We start from the raw sequence: 23,383 nt of genomic DNA, 5'->3' as shown, positions 1-23,383 counted from the left end.
GACTACCCCCTGCCCTAGAAAACTCCCTGGAGATTCTGGTTTGCCAGCCTGGCCACCCAAAGAGCAACTACCTGGGCGGTCTCCTTGACCTCTTCGCCTGCTTTTGGACGGAGAAGAGGGATCTGTCTACAAAAGACCAGCTACAGCCCATTTGTGGTGAGTCACTGCCACTCAGTGGGCACCTGGAGGAATGCAATTTGGAAACAGTGGAGAAGGATGCTAGGTCTTGGAGCATTGTGATTGGTTGCTGCCTTAGCCAATGAGGGCTCAGAGCCATATCCTAGGCTCTTTTTTCATCTTCTTCCACGTTTCCGATGCCTTTCATGCAGCCAGCTTACCTTTTCATGATTCTTCAGTCCCAAATTTGTGTTCCTACTTGAGAAAGGAAGGACTGATTCATGTATAATTGGAAAGATGCTTCTTAATGTAAACAAATATTGTTGATTTCCCGCAATCCTAAAAACAAAACACTGAATAAAATGAAATGTACTTCTGAGTACACCCTTTTAGACGTGTTTCCTAAAATTACTAACTTTAATTCTGATAGTAAAGACTCTATCAGGGGTAGTCAAACTGCGGTCCTCCAGATGTCCATTGACTACAATTCCCATGAGCCCCTGCCAGCATTTGCTCATGGGAATTGTAGTCCATGGACATCTGGAGGGCCGCAGTTTGACTACCCCTGCTATAAGTCATGTTTTTAAAAAAATTGACAAATGACCCAAATCTACTTTTGTTCATTTGGCATTTGTTTGTTTTCACCTCTAGAAAAACTGGAAAAGCACAGGTGTAACATGTGCTCTCATGATCCCAGTGAGGACCCAAGCTGCTGCATACTGGACCAGTTCTAGTTTCCAGAGCAGCTTCAAGGGCAGCCCTGCATAGAGGAAATGACAGAAGTCTAATCTGCATGGATCACAGAAGCTAGATTAGGTGTCGAAAGGTCGGGTGAAAGTTGTTGTGTCTGGTAAAGGTGGTAAAATGCCTGTTAAGCAACATTGTGACTTGGTCCTCCATAGATAAGGAGGTATCCAGGATTATATCCTGGCTCTAGACAACGGTCAAAGGTGTTAAGACAGACCCAGTCAAGAGCCGGGAGTTGCATTACTTCCCGCTGGCACACCAGCCCAGCCGGAGGACTTCCTTCTTAGCTGGATTTATCTTCAGCTGACTTGGTTTGAGAGTCTACCATGGCCTCTAGACAACTGGCCAAAGAATCTGGGGACAGATGGCTGCCAATTAACATAAATAGGTGTATTAAACTCAGCAGATAGATCCCGGCAGAGTGACAAGATTTTCTCTGCAAAGCATCTTGCAAAAGCCACACAGCTAATATCCAGTTGAGAAATTTCAGATGATCCTTTAATTAAGGATATCAGGGATTGTCATAAAATAATGGTGCTGGGAGTAAGCTAGCAGAGTTGCAAAATATCTCCTTTTTGTGGCCTTTACCACCCTCTCATAAACATTCATAAGCATGTTATAAGATGTTTTTGATGCCTTGTCGAGTTTTCCACCAAACTCCCTCTGGCCATCTCAGCTCCTGTTTCCCTTCAGGCATGGGGCTACAGTCCAAGACCGTAGCCAAGAGGGTGTTGGGGAGCAGTCTCGTCAATGGCATCGGAAAGATGGCTGTGCCAGTCTTCCACTAGTCCATGCTGGCAAAGACTCATGGTAATTGTAGTCCACAGACACCTGGAGAGCCACAGTTTGGCCACCGCTGCACTAGCACATCAATGGAGTCACCGAAGCCCCACAGAGCATTCCAGAAACCATGGATCTATAAGTCTCCTAGGGCAAGCATAAATCAGCTTTCCACTTGTATAGGGAAGGAGCAGGGTAGCGATCCTAGCCTCACGGATAAAAGGTTTCAGCCATGGCCCTCCAACCCACTGCACCAGGCCCATTCCAAAGATCAGATCCAGGGCGTGGCCTGCTTGGCATGTGGGGCCAGACACAACATGGGTGAGTCCCAGTGTCGCCATGGTGCACACGATTTCTTTCTGCCTCAACTGTCCTGCCAGGAAACAACGCTTTCCCTTGGGAGCCTTGCCCCTCGGCCTCTCCTAGGCACATCCCTGCCCACAACATCCACCCGCTGTTGGTTTCTCATAGAAATACACCCAAAAGCAAACGAAACGAAGAGGCAAAAAAGCGGCATCTTCTTGAGATTTATTAAATGCAGTCCTAGGTGATTTAAATAATTTTGCAACCAGAACGGGGTCCCCGGCATTCACTCCCGCTTTCGGTTACTTCTTCAGGGGTTGCAATTGTAGTCTTACTATAAAGGTTTAACATCCCCACTGACCCCTTTACTGAAGAGCTACTGCCAATGTGATATGCTTTACCTTTAGAACTGAAATGAATATCGGTGATGTTAAATCTTTATATTTAGGCTACAATGGCAGCCACTGAAGAAGTAACACAAAGGACTCGGCCGGCTGAGCACAGAGCAGAGTGCCCTTCCTCGAAGTGGCACCTGAAAGGTGTGGGGACAAACCAGGGAGCTAGCAACCTCACCGGGCTGTGATTCAGGTCCAATCATGGGTGGGGGGGAGACCACAGTGGTGCTTCTAGCTCACACACTTGTTGTGGTGCACTGCACACCAGTGCACACAAGGCTGGCACCTTTGGGGACTGAGGATCTGGTGGGGCTTTGGCAGGAGCCTCCTGAAAACCCTACCAGCCTTGGAAAGCAGAGGGAGCTGCGAAGAGTCCTGCTGCCTCTCTACACCAGAAGAAAATGGGAGTCCAGCCGCACCTTTAGGACCAACAAAGATTTATTCAAGGCGTGAGCTTTCGTCTGCATGCACACTTCCTCAGACAACGGAACAAGAATCAGAAGAGTACAGCTATAAGGAGGGAGTAAATCAGTACTAAATTAGTGAACAGCGTCACAACAAATATACAGCTTGTGGCAGGAGAGTGGACAGTTCCTTGCTAGAGTAACAGAAAAAACACATTAGGGCTTGTCACTTGTGGAGATGCTTCCATGCTTGGGTGGCCATAGATAGGATTAGCAACTAGCCTGTTTGAATTTTCACAACTGGGAAAGAATCTGCCATTAATTGCTAACCTTAACATTTTTATTCCCCCAATGTAATTGAACCTAAAGGACTGGTTTTGTTATTCTAGCAAATTTTGTCATTCTGGTTTTAAAGGTGCCTTTGGCCTCAAATTTTGTTCGGCTACTTCAGACCAAGACAGCTACCCACCTGGATCTACACCAGAGGAAGTACCAGGAAGTCCCGGCTTGTTGAACACGGGTCAATGGAAGTTTTCCTGTACAGGCAGGCGGCGCTGTTCCGGGCAGACTGCGTGGTGGGGAGGGGGGGGAGGCTTCGTTGTCCTCTCCAGGAGCTACGATCCCAGGAAATTCAGCAATCAAAGCAACTGGGAGCGCCCAAAGGGAACTGGAGTTTGGTCGGGCTTTGCCCCTAGAGCCCCCCCCCCTACTAATAACTCCTGCATCTGATTCAAGCGGGCTTGCATAAGGTGATCATATTCCGTGCCTCCGGTCCCAACGGGCAAAGCGGAGAATAAAACTTTTGACTTATGTGCCACCTCTACCACCGCCAAATGCCTTTCCCTGGCTCCACTAATATGCGTTTGTTTCATATCCCGGCTTTCCATGCCAATGCGGGCCCAAAGCAGCAGAGGTCGCTCTCCTCTCCTCCTCTGGCGATAGGTGCGGATGGCCGGGGGGCACCCAGCGCCCTCCCGGGATGAAGCCGGCCAAGGGGGTTGGCGCTTCTCGTTCGAGCCAAGGGGCTGCAGCCTGCCGCTCCATCCCCGGCACGGGAGGTCTCCAAGGAGGACGCCGAAGGGGCTGGACGCCCCTTGCCTTGAAAGCCAAGCCGGTCCCCACGCATGCCTGCCCCATCCTCGTGAGGGGCTGAACAGGGGCGGGGTCGCCTGCTTCCCTCCCCCCGCCCCATGGCACCGCCCCCCTTGAAGGCACCCGTGTCCGTCCGTCATGGCCAGGGGCGCGGTCTGGAGAGGAACTCCGGCCTCTGATTGGCCCCAAGCGCCGCTTCTGGCAAGCAGCATCGCCGCCGGCCACGCCTCTCGTGTTTGCAGCCGCAGCCTTAATAGGCGGCCGCTTCTGCCTTGGGGGCGGCAAACACCGCGGGGCGGGGCTGGTGTCCGGGACGTGGGGGGCGGAGCGTCGTTCTGCTCTCCAAACCCCACCCAAAGGCCACTTCTTTCCTGAGTCGGGATGCGCGTGGATTATGCAGTAGGGCAGGAGTAGTCAACCTGTGGTCCTCCAGATGTCCGTGGACTTCAATTCCCATGAGCCCCTGCCAGCAAACGCTCATGGGAATCGTAGTCCATGGACATCTGGAGGACCACCACCCTGCAGTAGGGGGCTGGGAGGCGGTGGTGGTGGGACTGGCATTCTTATTGATTTGTTGGAAGCCTTTCTCTGGAAGCAATTCAAGGTGAAAGTCTCCTGGGATGCCAGGTTCCAGGTGGGAGCAGGGGATCCTTGCAATTACAGCACGTCTCCAGGCAACGGGGATGAGTTCTGCTGGAGAAAGGGGCCATTTGGAGGGTGGACTGTATTTATTTTTTATTATTTATTTTATTTATTATATTTATATACCGCCCTCCCCGGAGGCTCAGGGTGGTTTACATAGGAACAAAGAACAATACATAAAACAGTCTATAAACAAGTGAATACCTTACAATAATAATACCAATAGTTGTAACCATGTAACAATATAACAGTACCAACAATCTAAACAATGCAACAGTGCAACAATGCAAACAGGCATTGCTGCCCATTGAAGTCCCTCCCTCCTGCAGGCTCCACCCCCAAAGTCTCCAGGTATTTCCTAACCCAAAGGTGGCAACCCTGGGAAGAGAAGGGCACCTGTTTTCTGGAACCCTCGAGGTCAGAGGACTTGACAGTCATCCAGCAAGCTGCCGATCAGAACTGGGAAGCCCCCAAGCAGCCATTTCTTCATCCTTGCGTGTTCCCTGGTCAGCGGTGAAAACTTGCAGAGCTTCTGTGTCTCCCAGTCAAGTTGCTGCTGCAAAATACATTTGAAACATTCACCCAGGTTTTCGGCCAAGAGACCTTCTCTCCGAACTAGGTCAGGGATGGTCAGATGGAGGTGGCGAAGTGACTCTGGAAAAGACAGGTTTCTCAGCTGACCCGTTTTGTTCAGTACGCAATCCACCAAAAAAGAAGCGTAGGCTATTGAGTGCGTGTTGAATGTGCAGTAGACCTAACACCAGGAAAGATGTGTGGTTTTGTGGTGGGGGGGAGTAGCCTGGGAGCCCAGGTGACAGCAGCCCCCCCACAAAAAAAGTCTAGGAGCCACTGTCCTGAAAGAAGAAGGAGGGATCCTCTCCTTGCATCCCATCATTATTCTTATTAAAATGTCATTTTAAAAACTCTCAAGGTGGCAGAACTGAGCTTATAAAGATACTGGGAGAAGCAATGAGGTTGAGAATTAATTGCTTTGTTTGAGCTCTCTCATTTTGTTGGGGTCTGTGTTTTTGCTGAAGGCATGGATGTTCCCAACTTCCCTGCTTGTAGAAAACAAGCACCTCAGGGAGGGGGTCTTAGCATGGTTGGAGGCTGAAACCCCTCCATTTTTTAAATAAATAAGGGAAAGCATTTTTAAAAGGGGCTACAATTAAGTAGTGCAGTCTTTGGGAACACCATACTCTAGGGATCCCCAAACTTTGTGTTGGGGATCTCTGCCATACCCCATGCTTTCACTCTGTGCTTTAAGTCCTTTAAGTGAAAGGAGGCTTAGAGGCAGCCAGAGAGGAACACTTCCTATTGTTTCTTCTCTCCAGCAAAAGGCCTGCTCCTGGGCCATCAAAGGAAAAGCAGGAAGCAATCAGATTTGAACCTTTTTTAAAATAAAGGCTTTGATTTGTTTCTATTTCATTGTTGCCGGATCAAAAAGAAAACCGTAACCAGCAGAGTAAGCAGGGAGATCAAAAATTCTCACTTGGAATTCACAGAGAATATAAACAGGTGCCTGTTTATCTGTGCTGCTCTGAAACAATGGTAAAGGACTTCATTGACATTTGACCCTTCCACAGTGACCCCTCCCCCTTCTCCTGCCTGCAGCCTTGGAGGATCCAAAGTGGTCGGTTCAAGGAAATTCCAGCCTCGTTTAATTTGGGGGCTGCTCCAAACTGGAATTTTTAGGTGCGTGCCCATCCCTATCACCTACCTCCTGATTCTTTTTGGGGATTGAACCTTTGGCCTTCTGAATTCCAAGCTTTGCTACTGAGCCATGTCCCCTCCCCTGATGACCCCCAGCATAGCCTTTTGCGGTGGACAAAATCGGCCCCTCCCCTTCTTTTCAACAGTAGAAAAGTTGGTTGGATCCATTCCAGAATGTCGGTCTAGAGAGGCACCCCTGTCCGGATCCAGCAGGGCACCCCCCATGTTCTTATGTTCCACAAACGTAAGTGAAAGCCATTCTAACTCCTCCTGGCAGGGCTCTCATTGTCCTGAATAAATGAAGTTATTGCCAGTTTCTTACAAAATGGCAGCACACAGAAGGCCAAACAAAGCATAGAATTCAATAAAGTAAGAAAATCCAGAGGTCGGGGAAAGGGGCCACACCAAGAATTTTATTGTGAATACAGAATTTGAGCTGCCTTGGGGGTTTTCCTTGGCCCAGAGTGTCAACAGCCTGGCCCCAGACCCAGGAGCCAAAACACATTGAGGTTGGGCAAAGAGAATAACAAGTTCTCCAACGTTCTGGTTCTACAAAGGGACAAAACGAATAAGATGAAAATACAATTGGGAGTGGGCAGAGAGGGTGGGAGCAGATAAGGACCGAGTGGAAAGGTCAGCTGGAGGCTGAAGGGCACAGGCAATCTCAGCAGCCATGTTCCTGTTGGGGAAGAAGAGGAAGAGTTGTCTCTGCGATTCGGAGCGTTGGGTGGCTTCTGCAGGGCCCCTCTAGCCCTCTGGAGGAGACAGACTCGCTTCAGGCAGGGGTCACATCGTAATTTCTGCAAAACAAATGCACAGCGGTTAGGCTGGGCCAGGGGTAGTCAAACTGCGGCCCTCCAGATGTCCATGGACTACAGTTCCCAGGAGCTGGCAGGAGCGAATGCTGGCAGGGGCTTCTGGGAATTGTAGTCCATGGACATCTGGAGGGCCGCAGTTTGACTACCCCTGGGCTGGGCCGTCAGGACTTGTTTCCTGTGTGTAGCTTTGTCCTTCTTTGTCCACCATCCCTTCCGAAGAGCTCAGGTTCTCCCCTCCTCCATTTTATCCCCACAACCCTGCAGAGTAGGGACAATGACTGGCCCCAAGGCCCGCCTCTGATGATGACCAAACACCTCTCTCTGGTCGTAGCAGCCTATCGGGCCATCCAGAACAGCACCCTTGGGCATGTGATCTCCCGTGGGTGGGTTTTTCGTGGGGAAGGAGGGCTGGGGGATGGCGTCCTTGTGGCTGCTCTCGCACCTGGCTCGCTTTTTCCTTCTGCATCGTAGGAGTTTCCCGTGTTTGCCACCTGGAAGTGGAGGGAGAAAAGAGAGGTTCAATGGAAAAGAACGGTTGACTTCCTTCTAGAACCAGGAATTGAACTGAGAGATCCGGGAAATCAGCCGTGTCGGCTTTGTAACATTTCTTAGCTTCGCATTAATGAATCTCCGAATCCTCAAACACAGGGTTGCCACCCTCCACATGACACTGGGAGATCTCTTGCTATTGCAGACAGATCCGTTCCTCTGGAGAAAACGGCTATTTTGGAGGGTAGGCTCTGACTTTATAGTTAAACTCTCCCCCCTCTTATTCCTACCCTCCCCCCAAATCTCCACATGTCCCAACCCAGACCTGTCATCAATAGAAAGCCGACATCTCATCATCGACGCCTCTGTGCTGCCCTCTACTGCTAGCAGCGAACTTTGTGATTACAGTGTACACACTGTTCTGCTTCCTTCCACTGACTTAAAAAAGACTTTAAAAAAAAAAAACATCTTTCACGTGAGATTCTCTTGCTTCCCACCCACCCACCCCCAAATCGTACTTGTGAACTTCTACCTTAAAGTTTAGTCTTGACAGAACCTCTGTATTTCACCAGCGTAAGAACCAAAGAAGAGCCCTGCTGGATCAGACCAGGGGTCCATCTAGACCAGCATCCTGTCTCACACAGAAGCCAACCAGCCCCTCTGGAGGGCCAAAAACAGGGCAGAGAGGCCACGGCCTTCCCCTGATGTGGCCACCTGGCTCTGGGATTCACATCCTGACTGCCTCTGAATGTTAAAGTTCCCTTCACAAATAACCTAGTTAGGAAGACAAAGTCCAGAAGAGTAGCTCTATTGATCTGGTGTACATAAGGACCTAAGGGAAACCCTGCTGGATCAGACCAGAGGTCCATCTAGCCCAGCACCCCATCTCCCACAGTGGCCAACCAGTTCCTCTGGAGGGCCAACCACAGGGCATAGAGGCTGAGGCCTTTCCCTGCTGTTGGCTCTGGGATTCAGAGGCTAACTGCCTCTGAATGTGGAGGCTCCCCTCATCCACCATGGCTAATACACACAGATCGATCTCTCTAATCCCCTTTTCAAGCGATAGGAAAGGAACACCAACACCCTGGACTTCTCCAAGCCTAGCTGCTGTAGGAAAGGAGCACCGACCTCTCCAATAGCAAACCAGCCCTGCCCCTGCCAGGAGCCCGTGCTTACATGTGAGAATCAGGATGCCCAAGATGAAGAGGATGGCCGCTGCTATTAAGCCCCACTTGCGCAAGGAGTGATAATCTAGTAGGGAGGAAGAGAGAAAAACAAGCATTTAGCTTAAGCATCCAACCGCGTGTAGGGATGAGAGGATGCTGGAGGCTGGGCGATATTGGGGGCTGAAATAGAGATGCCAGCTTCCAGGTCGGCCCTGGGGATCCCCCAGCATTACAGATCATCTCAGCAATATAGACATCAGTTCCCCTGGAGGGTGGACGCTATGGCCTTGTATCCTGCTTGAAGCAGGGGTAGTCAAAGTGCGGCCCTCCAGATGTCCATGGACTACAATTCCCAGGAGCCCCTGCCAGCGAATGCTGGCAGGGGCTTCTGGGAATTGTAGTCCATGGACATCTGGACGGCCGCACTTTGACTACCCCTGTGAAGTCTCTATCCTCCCCAGGTTCCACCCTCACATCGCCAAGCATTTTCCAGCTTGGAGTTGGCAACCCCATCCCCCATCCCCTGCCAATGGCTAGGGGGAACCTGGGAACCCTAAATCGATGTTTTGGAGGATGGAAAGGAGATTCTTCTGGGATTCTGTATGAGCACACCCGTTTGTTTGGCCACTGTCTCAGTTCCCGCAGTTTTGGAGGAGGGCTCCGTGGAAAAGCCCTTGTATTGTATACTGAGAGTCCCTGGCCTCAAGCACTGGTGCCATCAGCAAGCAGACAACGCAGAGCTAGGTAGACGGATGGTTTTAGCTGTCGGGTGAGCTTAAGCGTGAAAAGTGAAGCATCCGGCTGCTTAAAGAATATTAGCGTTATATATGTATAGGCTGCCTCTGTCTGCTAGTGGGCTTGGGATGGTTTGTTTTAGGAGACAAATTTTGTATACAAAGGGGTAGGAGAGCAAGAGGCCTAACTTGCTGCTCTTTTCTGCATTCTGTTGAATCTATTCAGTCAGTGGTGGGGGCAAGCAGAGATCGTGCTCAAAGGAGCAGGAAGTCTCCCAATGAGCCAATCGGGACACAGAGGGAATCATAGAGTTGGAAGGGACCTCATGGGTCATCTAGTCCAACCCCCTGCACTCTGCTGGACACTCCCAACCCTATCGCTCATCCACTGTAACCTGCCACCCCCTTGAGCCTTCCCATAATCAGCCTCTCCGTCAGATGGCTACCCAGCCTCTGTTTAAAAATCTCCGAAGATGGAGAACCCACCACCTCCCGAGGAAGCTTGTTTCCAGTTCCGGACTTACCATATTCAAAATTCATATCTTTAATCACTGTGGAAAGAGAGACAGAGAGAGGCATTTTGTTGCATGTTTGCCTTTTGAGCACAGGGTCTTGTACCCCTGCGATGTGTCACGGGGAAGGGGGTATTGTGGCACGGGTTTTGGTGAGCAAAGATTTGCAAACTCCTCCAAGGAAAAGGCCTTCGTTCAGCAACAATTCCTCACCCTCTCTCCCAGGCTTCTGTGTGTCGGCCTCCTTATCCGGGTTGACGAGCGAGGAGTGTGCTGGGGAGGGGGAAATAAAACTCAGACCATCGGTTCACTTTGCCACAGGCCACCACAGACCACTTGCTTATTCGGCCTGCTCTTGATATCAGAGGCCGCCAGCCCAAAGGGTGGATCCGGATACTCACGGTATACTCTCACGGTGCTGCTGGCACTGCTTGTACTGGTGCTGCTGGTGATTGCCACTTCATTGGGAGATGTCACTGCAGAGTCAAAGGAAAGGGAGGCGATTGGTACAACAGGGAGGGTGCGTGGGGGCAGCAAGTGCCTTCAGATCACAGCGACCTTGAGGCGACCTTGTGGGGTTCTCAAGACGAGAGATGTTTGGAGGTGGTGGGCCATTGCCAGCTCGGTAGAGCAACCCTGGACTTCCTCAGTGGTCTCCCATCCAAGCACTAATCAGGGCTGCACCTCCTTAGCTTATGAGATCTGATGAGGTCAGGCTGGCCTGGGCCAGCCTTGCCACTACCACGGCTAAATGGATAGAATCATAGAATCATAGAATCATAGAGTTGGAAGGGGCTATACAGGCCATCTAGTCCAACCCCCTGCTCAACGCAGGATTAGCTGTAAGCATCCTAAAGCAGGATGTGGGAGAACAAAGCCTGTTTGTTTTTTAATAGACTATAAACTATGCGGGAGGGAAACCTCACACTTCTTTCATCTCCAAAGGTCACCTCTGCGCGTACATTCTTACCCGTTCAGCTCTTGCACTTGGAAAAGAGAGGGACAATAAACCGCTTTCAAACAGTTGCAAAACTGGTATTGCAAAGGAGGTAGAAGAAGAAGAAGAGTTGGTTCTTGTAGACCGCTTTTCTCTACCTGTAAAGGTAAAGGTATCCCCTGTGCAAGCACTGGGTCATGTCTGACTCTTGGGGTGACGCCCTCCAGCGTTTTCATGGCAGACTCAATACGGGGTGGTTTGCCAGTGCCTTCCCCAGTCATTACTGTTTACCCCCCAGCAAGCTGGGTACTCATTTTACCGACCTCAGAAGGATGGAAGGCTGAGTCAACCTTGAGCCAGCTGCTGGGATTGAACTCCCAGCCTCATGAGCAGGGCTTCAGACTGCATGTCTGCTGCTTTACCACTCTGCACCACAAGAGGCTCTTCTCTACCTGAAGGAGTCTCAAAGTGGCTTACAGACGCCTTCCCTTTCCTCTCCCCACAACAGACACCCTGTGAGGTGGGTGAGGCTGAGAGAGCCCTGATATCACTGCTTGGTCAGAACAGTTTTATCAGTGCCGTAGCGAGCCCAAGGTCACCCAGCTGGTTTCATGTGGGGGAGCGCAGAATCGAACCCGGCATGCCCGATTAGAAGTCCGCACTCCTAACCACTACACCAAACTGGCTCCACATGGTAACCCTAGACTCCACATGGCATTGCAAAGCAGTATCATTGTCAATAGCTCTTGACATCCTTTGTTGTCTTTTTGCAAAGCAGCAAACATTTCCGCTGCCGCCTTTCGCCGAGAAAAGTTCTGGATGTTGGGTTCAGTTTGTCCATAAATGCATCGTGGAGGGATCTCTCTGTCACATATAGGTCCCTCCTGGCAGATATGACGATGTCACTTCCAATGTGATGATGTCACTTCCAGCATGATGATGTCCCTTCTGGATCGTGTTGGAAGTGGCCTAGACATGTCACTGCAATGTCATCCGTGTCATGCTCTTGTTCTGGGCATGTCCTCCCTGCTGGCCAGCTGATCAGTGGTGGGATGTGGAGCCTGACAGCAGAAGACTTTCACCTCCACTGGGGAGGAGGGAGGTCTGGCGTCCCTAATCACATACCTGTTGTTGTCCCTTTCTTTTCCTGAGGGGGGCTTCCGCTGCTCAGTGCTGTACTCGTACTCTTTGAACCCTCTGCTGTACACGTCCAGGAAACAAAAGATACAGGGGAGGTTAGGAGGCTGAGGTAGGCTTCTCTACCTGCCATCCAGGGAGGGATGCCCTAGTCCTGCTCAGAAGTAAGGAAAGACTAATGTTAGTAAGTGCAGAGGGATTTTGGCCATGGAGAGTTTTCATGCAGCACTAATACCTGCAGAAATTCCCTCTTGGACTCTATTACTAGCAATGTCAGAACATCGTCTGATTTGTTCCCATGTCCTCTAGGATGATCTTGACGTCACCTGGATGACCCAGGGTAGCCCGGTTTCATCAGATCTTGGAAGCCAAGCTAAGGCTTCCAGTTGAATTCCGGATCAGGCTTACGGTTCTGGTAATCACCTTTAAGGCCATCCGCGGTCTGGGCCCATTGTACCTAAGGGATCGCCTCTTGGCCTACACCCCTCCGAGAGCCTTACGCTCTGCTACAACCAACTGCCTGGTGATCCTTGGCCCCAAGGAAGCTCACTTGACTCCAACCAGAGCCAGAGCTTTCTCCATCCTGGCCCCCACTTGGTGGAATGAATTCTCGGAGGAGATCAGAGGCCTAGCAGAGCTTAAACAGTTCCGTAAGGCCTGCAAAAGGGAGCTCTTCTGCCAGACTTTTGGTTGAGGTCGATCTGAATGCAATCACTTCCCATTGGCCCCTGAGCCCCACTCCCATGAGAACTACCATCAACATGTCCATCCTACGGGGCCGTCAGTATGTTACAGTTAAAATGGGATGTTCCCACCATGTTTGTTCTATTATGTTACTGTTCTCCTGTTATGACTCTTTCCCTCTTGTTCAATTTATCATGTTATCTGTACTGTTTTTACTTCCAGTTCCATGTAAACCACCCTGAGCCTGTTGGGAGGCACTGCGGTAGTAAACATAACAACATATACTCTGGTTTCATTGGAAAATTAAGAACCCCACATTTTCTGGATGATAGTATGGACTTTAGCCCAATATTTATATACTCTTATCACATTTCCACCACATATGATAAAAAAGCTGATCCCCAGCTTTTTGGATGCTGTGGGCACCTTTCTAATTCTTTTTTTAATATAATTTTTTATAGAAATTTAGAAAAGAACAAGGAAAGAATATATTTGATTACAATATCATGATATTGTAAATGATATTGTAAAATGATATTGTAAGGAATAGGGTTGTGAGTGGCCTGCATAGTGAAGAAGGTTGTACTAGTGGTCCTCAACCTGTGGGCCGCGGCCCGGTGCCGGGCCACGGTTCCCTCTCCCCTCAGTAAAAAACTTCCCAGGCCGCAAGCTTGCGGCCCGGGAAGCTTCTTACTGCGGGAGGGGGGGAGAGGGAATCAGGCCCGCGCCCGCGCATCGTGATGCGCAGGCAGGGCAGTTGCCCTGCCGGTCCCCAGCCTAAAAAAGGTTGGGGACCACTGTACTAGATGACCCAGAAGGTTCCCTTCCAACTCTATGATTCTATGATTCTAAGTCTGTGCATGTACTAGTTTTACCTCAGAAATTTCAGCCCCTGATTTCATCTGACTTCTATGGTAAATAAAATATCTTATTATTTTTGAATTTCAAAATGCCTTGAGTGCCATTTAAGTGGTTAAAGTTAAAGCAGGCTCCTCATCTTCTTGGGCTGAGCCAGCAGCCAAATATCATACTGTGATTGGGTGGGACAGCCAGAGTTCTCCAGGAAAGAAAGAAACACTTTACTAGGGTGGCTCAATCAGTAAACGGAAAGAAAAATAGATGGAAAATATTCCCTTCTCCATTTAATCCATGCAATAACTCTATCAGGTAGTGTAGTTTGGGACCTTCTACCTGAGAGCTTGGAGACTTCCAGCCACTCTAAGTAGACAAGTAGACCTTGAAGGACTTGAAGCCTGATTCCATATAAGGCAGGTTCCTGTGTTCGTCACTCAGACAACTTCAGGGCACTTCAAGGAAAGTCTCCTAGATCTTAATCCCACATACATGTACTCCTATGAAGGATATTATCTAATTTGCTGCCAATAGCTCCCCAGAGTCTCAGGCAGAGAGCTTTAATACCACCTACTGCCAGACCCGGGATATGCTGTGGACTGAACCATCTGCATGGCAAGCAGAGGCTCTTTCACTGAGCTACAGTCCCTCCCCATACTACCAAAACATCTTGGATCTAGTTCACATTGGACTTTAATTCTTATCTACTGCCATTCATGTGGTCCCTACACTGCCTCCTATGGGGATGTTCTGGAATTACAAGTCACACAAACCTAGCTGGCCAGGAATCATTTTCAAAGGAGTGAACTCACCTGTCAACATTGAGAACTCTGTGGGAACAGTTTCAGAGATCAAAGTTGTTGTTTCAGAATCTGTAACAAAAATTTGATAGTCTAGACCAGGGGTAGTCAAACTGCAGCCCTCCAGATGTCCATGGACTACAATTCCCAGGAGCCCCTGCCAGCATTCGCTGGCAGGGGCTCCTGGGAATTGTAGTCCAAGGACATCTGGAGGGCCGCAGTTTGACTACCCCTGGTCTAGAACATCTACACTGAATCACTAGCAAGTCGCAAAGATTTTACTGACTTTTGATTTTGTTGGTTTTGCTCTTAAATGTGGATAGTTTCAAGTGGATTTGGTTGAGGTGGGAAACCAATTTTCTTTCTTCCTTGAGCTTCTGTCTGGTGTATGTGTTTTAGATAGTCTTGTTTCTGACTAAAACCTCTTTTATATCCTTCCACAAAAATGAAAAGCTCCTCTTACTGCAATGTATGCCCCGGACTGGCATAATCAATTGTGCCAGCAACTGATAGCTCTTTTTTGGTGGGTACACGAGAGTAGCAGTCTCACAGTGATGGAGCAGCATCCCCATAGAGGTGCATTTGATCCCCTCATTGCCAACCTTCAGAAGGCAACTGAAGATAGTTTTATTCAGTACTCTATTTTGAATTGATTTAAGCTTTTATTAAGAGAATAGTCACGGTGGGAACCTAGGGCATTTCCGCACATCGTTAAAAATAGCGTTATGCCAGCTAAATGGCATAGCGTTAAACATTATTGCGCCTCACGGCCACTCCACACCTTTTTGCAGTCTCACTCCAATCTGCCGCCTTTTCACGCTTCTTATCCTCCACAAGTGCTGCTGGAAATGGCAGAAGAGAGCAACGCGGTTTATACATGACTCTCTTCCACCTGTCAATCAAACCCGGCAGCCAATCCCCTTTCTCCGTTTTTTAAAGGTCCCACAATGCCCACTATTTTTTTAATTCATTATTCTCCGTTTAAATGCCTATGCATCTAATCATAGATGCATAGTGTTTTTTGAATGCCACCCCTTATAGAATCATGAGTTTTGATACTTATAAAAATTAATCTCATTCTGATTTGGAGGGGGGAGACTTTAGTGAAGTATGCATTGTGTTACAACTTTGGGAGAAAATTATTTCTGGCATTGCCAGCACACTTGTCCGCTTGTCCTGGCTGTTCTTAATTTTTAAAAAGCACTTCCTGTCCCCCGGAAGAAGAGAAAGTGAGGCAGGTGCAAGATTGGGACATTGGAGGTGGAGGTAGCACTTCTTTGCTTCCACACATTTATTTGCCTGGTGGCCTGCTGGTTGCTGTCCTGTAGCTCACGCTAAATAGGTTGGGGAATCCAAAATGATTAGTTTGTTCTGGAGCATTCCACTGTTGTTAAGCAAGGGTTTCAGGGGTGAATCTGCACTTACTTTGTTTATTCCGTTGTGGATTTTGCTGAATCCAGATCTATTTGAAGTCAGGTCTTCCTCTATCCTCCCCCCTCCCCATTGAAACAGAAAAGTGTTCTGCATGTGGTTAGGGAAGCTCAGAACGGGGGGGGGGGGGGGGGAGCCAAGCCTCTTTCTTTTCTTGAAGGGGGGGGAGAAAAAAATCAAGAGTCAAATCACTATCGAGTGAAGGTAGGGCTTCTGGAGCTTCTGCTGAGAGAAGTTAGGACTTCCCCTTTAAGGCAAGCTTGCAGCTTGGGAATGAGGAAACCTTTGAACTGAAGCTTTGGTCAATCAGGGCTTTTTTTACAATGGAGGCTCAGAACCAGCATGCCGATTTTTAAAATATTTTTTCTTGTTTTGTTTTGTTTTTTACATTTTTTTAATTGAAAGTTTTACACAACCACAAAAAGGACACAAAACCTATGAAACATTACCACCAGCACCCCTTATAATAACCCCAATAATAAATAATAATAAAGACACCTCCCCTGATAACCCAAAACAAATAAATATTGAGGGTCATATCCACTCTAGGATATTGCAGGGGAAAGGTAGGGTCACTCCGAATCAATCATGCTAGTTGCAGAGGGAAAATTTAAATCGGACAGAATCAAAATGGAAATTGCATTCAGTGGAGATGGCAGGGACTGAATCAACTTGGGATTAGAATAAAAGCTCCGTGCAGATTCAGCCCAGGTTAGGATGTCCAGCAGGGCATGGCACGAGATCCTACAGCTCCTTTCCTGTTTGTGTCTCCAGAGGTTACTACAGTTCCAGCCTTTATCACCTCCTAGTCGTTGAGATAAAGTTCTCAGTATCTGGCACTCTGCCTCCACAACATATGGAGAATCAGGCTGTGAAACACTTATAAATGCATATTTGAGGAGGCTAGCATATGTTTTGCCTATCGTGAAGAGGTTTTCTGTTTCATTGCTGATTCAATGTTTTACTATAATATTTCCTTGGCTAGTTTCCCAAAATATCTTTTTGGTATTAATAATCATAATATTTAGTTTCCCTCAAGGTTTTTCTCCTCCCTCCCTTCACATCTTGACAATCTGTGTAAAGATATAAAATACACACAACTCCGCCATATAATTGTCCCACCTTACTTGAGAAAAAAATATCATCCATTTTAATCTAGACACATTTCTATGGCAGAATCTCATACACACATCTCATTAACCAATATGAGTCCCACTCATATCTTTTCCCCCCACTGCCTGGGTGCCTTGTACCGTTTCCCACTTATAAGTTCTCCCACTGCCCATGCTCAGTTGCCTGCCCCATCTGTATCCCCTTTCCCCCACTGCACTGGCCTGTGCATGCAGCTGTGGTCAGCAACATCTCTTCTGTGCACCACATGTCTTTCTCCAGTGATGCTAGGCAGTTGTGAGCATGGGTGGCATATGGGGTTGCCAGGCACCACTGGGCTGTCAGTGGGGGAGGGGGCGCTCACTGGCAGCTCCCCCCATGCACTTACCCAAACCCAGAAGCGTATCCCGTATGTTGATGTTACCCAGAAGTTACCCCGGAGATGTCAGGGGCAATGCTCTGGCTTTTGGGGAAACTCTATGGCCAAAAATCAGCCTCAAACCATAGAGTTTTTCCCAGAACCCAGAGTGTCTCCCCCTGACGGCCTCAGGTTGTGACATCAGCATTTCCCTGGTTCTGGTGAGTGCAGGGGGGAGTAGGGGGGAAGTCTGAGGGGGTGAGGATTTCCACCAAAGTGCCTGTTGGGGGGATGATTTTCCCCTATTTTCCGAAACCCCCAAAGCAAGGAGACCAATACCTCCAGCCCCAATGGGAGTCTGGTATCCCTAGTGGGCAAGCAGATGGGGAAGGGCATGCGGATGGGGGGAGGGTCAGCAGCAGCAGGCCACCCCAGGATCCCTGGGCCCTGGCAGCTGATCCCCTCAGGGGATGCTGACACCATCCTTAGACAACTGCTTACCTTCTCCATCCACAGCAGCCTCCAGGCTCACTAGGGCAAGCAGCAGAATGGGGAAAGTCTGAAAGAGAAACAAAAATACCCCCCAAATGATGCAGCTCTTCCAGGTTTGTTTGGGCTCAAATATTTAAAATATAAAATATTGATATTCCTAAGGCTCTGGGTTGGGAAATATCTGGAAACGTGGGGGGGGGGGTGGAGCCTGAGGAGGGCAGGGCTTAGGGAATGGAAGGACTTCAAAAGGGTATAATGCCATAGTGCCCACCTTCCAAAATGCCTGTTTTCTTTCCAGGAGAACTGATCATTGTCACCTGTAGGTCAGTTGTAATCCCAGGGGACTGCAAACCACTGCCTGGAGGTTGGCAACTCTAGATTTCCCACAATTCCCTCTGACCACGGTGTCTCCAGGTGGTGTTCAAAGGCGCCCCAGCAGGAAGAAAACCCCAATGTTTCTCGTCCCTTATGTGGAACATCTACATAAGGGACAAGAATCCTTGTACCCTGCCCACTCCCTTCTCCCCTTCTCCCCTCCACCCCCCACTCTCTTTCCCTACCTGCCTGTGTGGATCCTGGGTGTAGCGGCTGGCACAACCATGGCAGCTGGGGCCTGCACTGAGGCTCACTTGCCCCTGCAGCCCCCACCAGCTTCTCCCACTCTCCAAAGCAAAGGAGCTGCCTCGGAAGCCTAGCAAGGGCGGTGCCAGCCCAGCGAGTCCCAGCTCCGGGCTGCACTAGCTGCCACCAGCCCCACCAGTCTCCTGAGGCTGCTTCTGCTCCTCAGATGGTGGGAGCAACCTTGGAAGACTGGCAGCAGCGCCAGAGCAATGAGTGCACCTCAGTGCTAGGCCTCACTGCTCTGGCACTACCACCGCTGCTGCGGGCCATCTACTGGCACGCTCCCTAATGCGGGATAACAGACATCACGTCCGTCTACATATCCGTTTGAAGGAGTGCACCAGTAGATTTTTCACATCAACAAAACAAAACCATAAACAATAGACATCCGACAGACTGTATTGTCAATCAGTGCACCAACCCATTCCTCCAGAACACAACATCCCACAGTCTAGAGCAGGGGTGACCAAATTGTGGCTCTCCAGATGTCCATAGACTACAATTACCATAAGCCCTTGCCAGCATGGGGCTTATGCTAAAACAGCCTTCTGCTAAAAGCCTGTCTGAATAATACAACCTTGAGTCAAGTACAGAGCATAGTACCCCACCCCACCCCACCCCCAGCCCAACATTTGCTGGGAGCCTGCTCAGAAAGCGGCTGACTGAACATGCTTAAGGAATTCTACATTAGAGGGGAAGTGATCCACCCCCAAATTGGACTATTTCACACACTGCGAGTCAACAGGAATGGAGAAACAATTCAGGATTCAGTTATATGTGCATCATTTGACTTCCTGAGAGTTTTGATTTGAAAAAGCCCAGCCTATATGGAAGAGCCAAGGGTTCTGGGTTACATCTGCTGGAATCTCAGAAGCGAATGGATAAGATTTTCAGGGGCGGAGGGTAGCAAGAATTTTGAAAGTATCCATTGCAAATAAATAAGGAGTATAAAGAAGAATAGGTTTTGATACCCTGATTTTCTCTATCTTACGGAGTCTCCAAGTGGCTTGCAATCACCTTCCCTTCCCTCCCCACAACAGTCCCTTTGTGAGTCAGGTAGGATTGAGAGAGTTCAGAGAGAACTGTCACTGGCTCAAGGTCACCCAGCAGGCTTCATTTGGAGGAGGAGTGGGGGATCAGATCTGGTTCTTCAAATTAGAGTCTGCTGCTCTTAACCACTATGCCACATGAGCTCATTACACACACACACAATCACACACACACACACACACATGCATATCTATGATCCATCCATTGTCTGTCAATCAATCGGGTACAGAATTTTTCCCTTATGCATACAAAGCCCAAGTTACCGAGTACTGTCATCTGTCAGCTAAAATAACATTGCAGACATTCTCCCATTTATGCTTATTTTTTCTCTCAAGAGACTCATGAGTCACACTTTGAGTACTTTTTTTTAACGCCCGCTTTTTGAAGTTCTCCTTCCCACCCAGTTGTCAAACGGCAATTAGAAGTTCCTCTAAAACTGGGAAGTTTTCTCCTGCATAGAAGAGAGGATTCCTTGGGTGAGGGGAAAAGCATAAAGTTACAGGTGGGAAATGAAAAGAAAGTTCAACCAAATGGGTCAGAAAATCCGAACGTGCCTTATGGGAATTCTTTTTCACGAACAAGGTGAACCGAACCCTAAATTTCAGAGCACATTCCCAACAGCCGAATCTCCTGCATTTCAAAAGCAATAGAAACAAAAGACAGTGCAATGCTATGCAGAATTATGCCAGTGCCTACACGTTTAGATGGAGCAACTCTGAATCGGATTGCACTTCAAATGATATGCAGCTCAAACCTCGGCAAGATGGCCAAAAAGCAGGGATGCCAACCCACAGCTAGGGCTGGGGGATCCCTCGGAATTACAGCTCCTTTCAAGACTGCAGAGATCAGATTCCCCTGGAGAAAATGGATGTTTCAGTGGGTTGACTCTGCGGAGTGAGGGTGTACCCCACTGAGCCCCTGTCCACTCTAGGCTCTGCCCCCACATCTCCAGGAGCTTCCCAACCTGGAGCTGGTGACCCTAAAACCCCCATTTCCTCACCAGTGACCAGGGGGACTGGCAACCCTACTCAGAAGTCGCTTCCACTGAATTAAACGTGACTTACCTGAGAGCGTGACTAAGGATTGTAATTTTGAGGAATAAATACGCCGAGATGCGGCCAAATAATCTGCGGTGCATAATCTGATAGGTTGCCTGGTCCTTTGGCAGACCCTCCATTCTGCCCGCCCAACTTGCATTTTGATTCTCAAGTTCTTCTAAGATCTCAGGCTCTCTACAGATGTCTGACACCCAAGGGGCCACAGAACTGTACTTTTCATCCTCTGGAGCCCAAAGAACGGCTGTTTCCCTCGCAATGGGCAGTGCAGTTCTCTTTTGATCTCAGCCGCTGGCGATGTTGAAGAAGGCAGCACAACTCCCAAAGCGGTGGGACTCAGGAGACAGCAGCCGTGTGAGGAGCAGGCAAAGCTTTGAATGTCCAGACCAGGAATAGTCAAATTGCGGCCCTCCAGATGTCCATGGACTACCATTCCCATGAGCCCCTGCCAGCAAATGCTGGCAGGGGTTCATGGGAATTGTACTCCATGGACATCTGGAGGGCCGCAGCTAGACTACCCCTGGTCCAGACTGATCACATCCTCCCAAGGATAGATTCCAATGGGTGGCCGTGTTGGTCTGAAGTCGCACAACAAAATCAGAGTCCAGTAGCAACTTTAAGACCCACAAAGATTTATTCAAGGCGTGAGCTTTCTTTCTGAGGAAGAGTGCTTGCCCTCGAAAGCTCACGCCTTGAATCAATCTTTGATGGTCTTAAAGGTGCCACCAGACTCTGATCTTGTTCTCCTCCCAAGGAGTCTGCTGGAGTTACCGTCACCTAACAGGGCCTCTCTCTCTCTCTCTCTCCACCTCCCCATCGGCTGGATGAATTGCTTTTTCCAAACCTCCCCGGCTGGATTCCTTCCAATCCACCGAAGGCCCAACATCACTGCCATTAACAAATCTCCTCCTACCTGTAGCACTGTAACCGAGATCTGTTCTTTTGTTTCCTTTTCTGTCCCTTTCAGGCTCTTTCGCTGGCTGCCTCGCACCCACCCGGCACACAAACACACACACATACACACACCACATGCACACAGAGGCACCAGCGTGTGCTCTCCTCTTAAAAGTGAAGCATTTAATGACAATCACCCACACACACACACACACACACCATCCTGCCCCCAAATCTCACCCTGATTCCAACACCCAGCTGCCAGCTCCTGCAATGGGGGAAAACAAAACAACACTCTGGGAGTGAAACAAAGATGGAGACAAGCCAGAGGTACCTGAGCGGGTGGCACATGGGTCCACTTTGCTCTCCAGACAGCAGCCTGGGCCTTCCCTCGTGCCGGACCCTTCTTCCACTGCCCTGCTCTCCGTTTGGACACCTGGTTTGCATCTCCCGCGAGCCAAGGGCTCTGACTTTTCGGTCACCATGTCCAAAGGGTTAATCCCTGGCAGAATATTTTCCCCGCTGGCCAATTATACCAGAGGCAGGAAATGGGGGGTGGAGGGGGAGATGGAAGCTATTCTTAGATGAGAGAGTTGGGTGGTCTTGCGCTGGAGAAAGGAGGGTCACTCACCTTCATGGCGGGGCCTTCTCAGCAGAGGCTGTGCAGCGTGCCGGGGAGCTGCGAGGGAACGAAAGGGCCCCCGCCAGTCATTTCCTCCCCTTGCCACTTCCTGGCACTGGGGACTGGGTGTGAGTCACTGGGGCACGTGTTTCTCCACTTGTATGTCTGTCTATATATCAAGTCCGGCGGTGTACGGGTGTTTCGGAGTGTGTCGGCCGGCGTCCAGGAGGAATGGACTTCTCGGACAGGGAGGACGCTAGCCAGAGCTCAGGAGAGGAGAGGAACCCAAGTATCTGGTGGCTCTGCTGAGCCGGGCAAAAGGGCACACGCTGCAGGGCCTTGATTTGCATTCATTTGTAATATATCTATTGTGTGCAGCGCTCCGAAAGCCAGAGACGATGCGGTGATTATATTACAGGAGATGGAGAATCTAGAGAGACTCTAAGGATGGAAGAAGATGCACAGCAGGACGAAGGAAGAAAAACCGAGAGCTGAATCAGATGGGGCTTCACCCTTATTTATGCTCACAGGTACCCGTTAATGTGATGCCTTTCAGTGTGTGTAAACATGACTTCGGGTGTTTCTTTCCTCTTTGCCCCGTGGCCTCTCTGTTCTCAAGTTAGCATGAGTGAGAAACCATGTTTATATGAGCAAGAGCCAGTTGGGTGTCGTGGCTAAGAGGGGCAGCCTCTGATCTGGAGAACTGGGTTTGATTCCCCACTCCTCTTCCACAGGCAGGCAGCCGGATGACCTTGGGCCAGTCACAATTCTCTCAGAGCTCTCTCAGCCACCCCTACCTCACAGGGGGTCTGTTGTGGGGAGAGGCAATTGTGGGGAGAGGCAATTGTAAGCTGTTCTGAGACTCCCTTGGGTAGAAAAAATCAGAGTGCAAAAAAAAAACAGCTCTTCCTTTTCTTCTTCATAGACCGCTGCCCCAGGGAGCCCCCGGCAGTCCCGCAAAGCGCGGCTGCCGGGGGTTCCCTGACTGGCGGCCTGACGCGGCGAGAGGCGCAAAGCGCCACCGACCAAGCCGTCCACCAGCCCGCCGCCGCCGACAGTAAGTGCCTAGCGCCCACTGCATTTAGCTGCAGCGGGCTTGGTTACTAGTATAATATATTTCCATAAACCTGTTGCAAAGCTTTGATGATTTGGGCCTCTTCTTTTAGAGCCTCTTGTGGCGCAGAGTGGTAAGGCAGCAACATGCTATCTGAAGCTCTGCCCATGAGGCTGAGGGTTCGATCCCAGCAGCCGGCTCAAGGTTGACTCAGCCTTCCATCCTTCCAAGGTCAATATAATGAGTACCCAGCTTGCAGGGGGGTCAACGGTAATGACTGGGGAAGGCACTGGCAAACCACCCTGTATTGAGTCTGCCATGAAAACGCTAGAGGGCGTCACCCCAAGGGTCAGACATGACTCGGTGCTTGGACA

The 23,383-nt window shown here is 49.6% G+C and overlaps 1 protein-coding gene across 5 annotated transcripts; it reads right to left on the bottom strand.

The window, feature by feature from the left end:
- Positions 1 to 6,585: 6,585 nt before the first annotated feature.
- On the bottom strand, positions 6,586 to 22,122 carry LOC143837337 (uncharacterized). 5 transcript variants are annotated; one of them, XM_077337029.1, is made up of 10 exons: positions 21,965 to 22,122; positions 17,723 to 17,780; positions 14,335 to 14,394; positions 11,975 to 12,046; positions 10,314 to 10,388; positions 10,126 to 10,185; positions 9,925 to 9,951; positions 8,677 to 8,751; positions 7,454 to 7,502; positions 6,586 to 6,993 (listed from the first exon to the last, which is right to left on the bottom strand). In XM_077337029.1, exons 1-10 carry the CDS (start codon positions 21,968 to 21,970, stop codon positions 6,969 to 6,971), a joined length of 507 nt encoding a protein of 168 aa, XP_077193144.1. In that variant the 5' UTR covers positions 21,971 to 22,122; the 3' UTR covers positions 6,586 to 6,968. The 5 variants fall into 5 exon arrangements, with proteins under 5 accessions (XP_077193144.1, XP_077193142.1, XP_077193140.1 ...); XM_077337027.1 differs by having other exon boundaries at positions 11,975 to 12,049; positions 21,965 to 22,121; XM_077337025.1 differs by lacking the exon at positions 21,965 to 22,122 and adding an exon at positions 21,353 to 21,487 and having other exon boundaries at positions 11,975 to 12,049.
- Positions 22,123 to 23,383: the final 1,261 nt, after the last annotated feature.

Source organism: Paroedura picta, chromosome 5 (genome assembly GCF_049243985.1).
Source record: "Paroedura picta isolate Pp20150507F chromosome 5, Ppicta_v3.0, whole genome shotgun sequence".
Taxonomy (NCBI): Eukaryota; Metazoa; Chordata; class Lepidosauria; order Squamata; family Gekkonidae; genus Paroedura; species Paroedura picta.
Note: the sequence above shows the minus strand (reverse complement) of the source record. Positions and strands in the feature narration are given on the sequence as shown.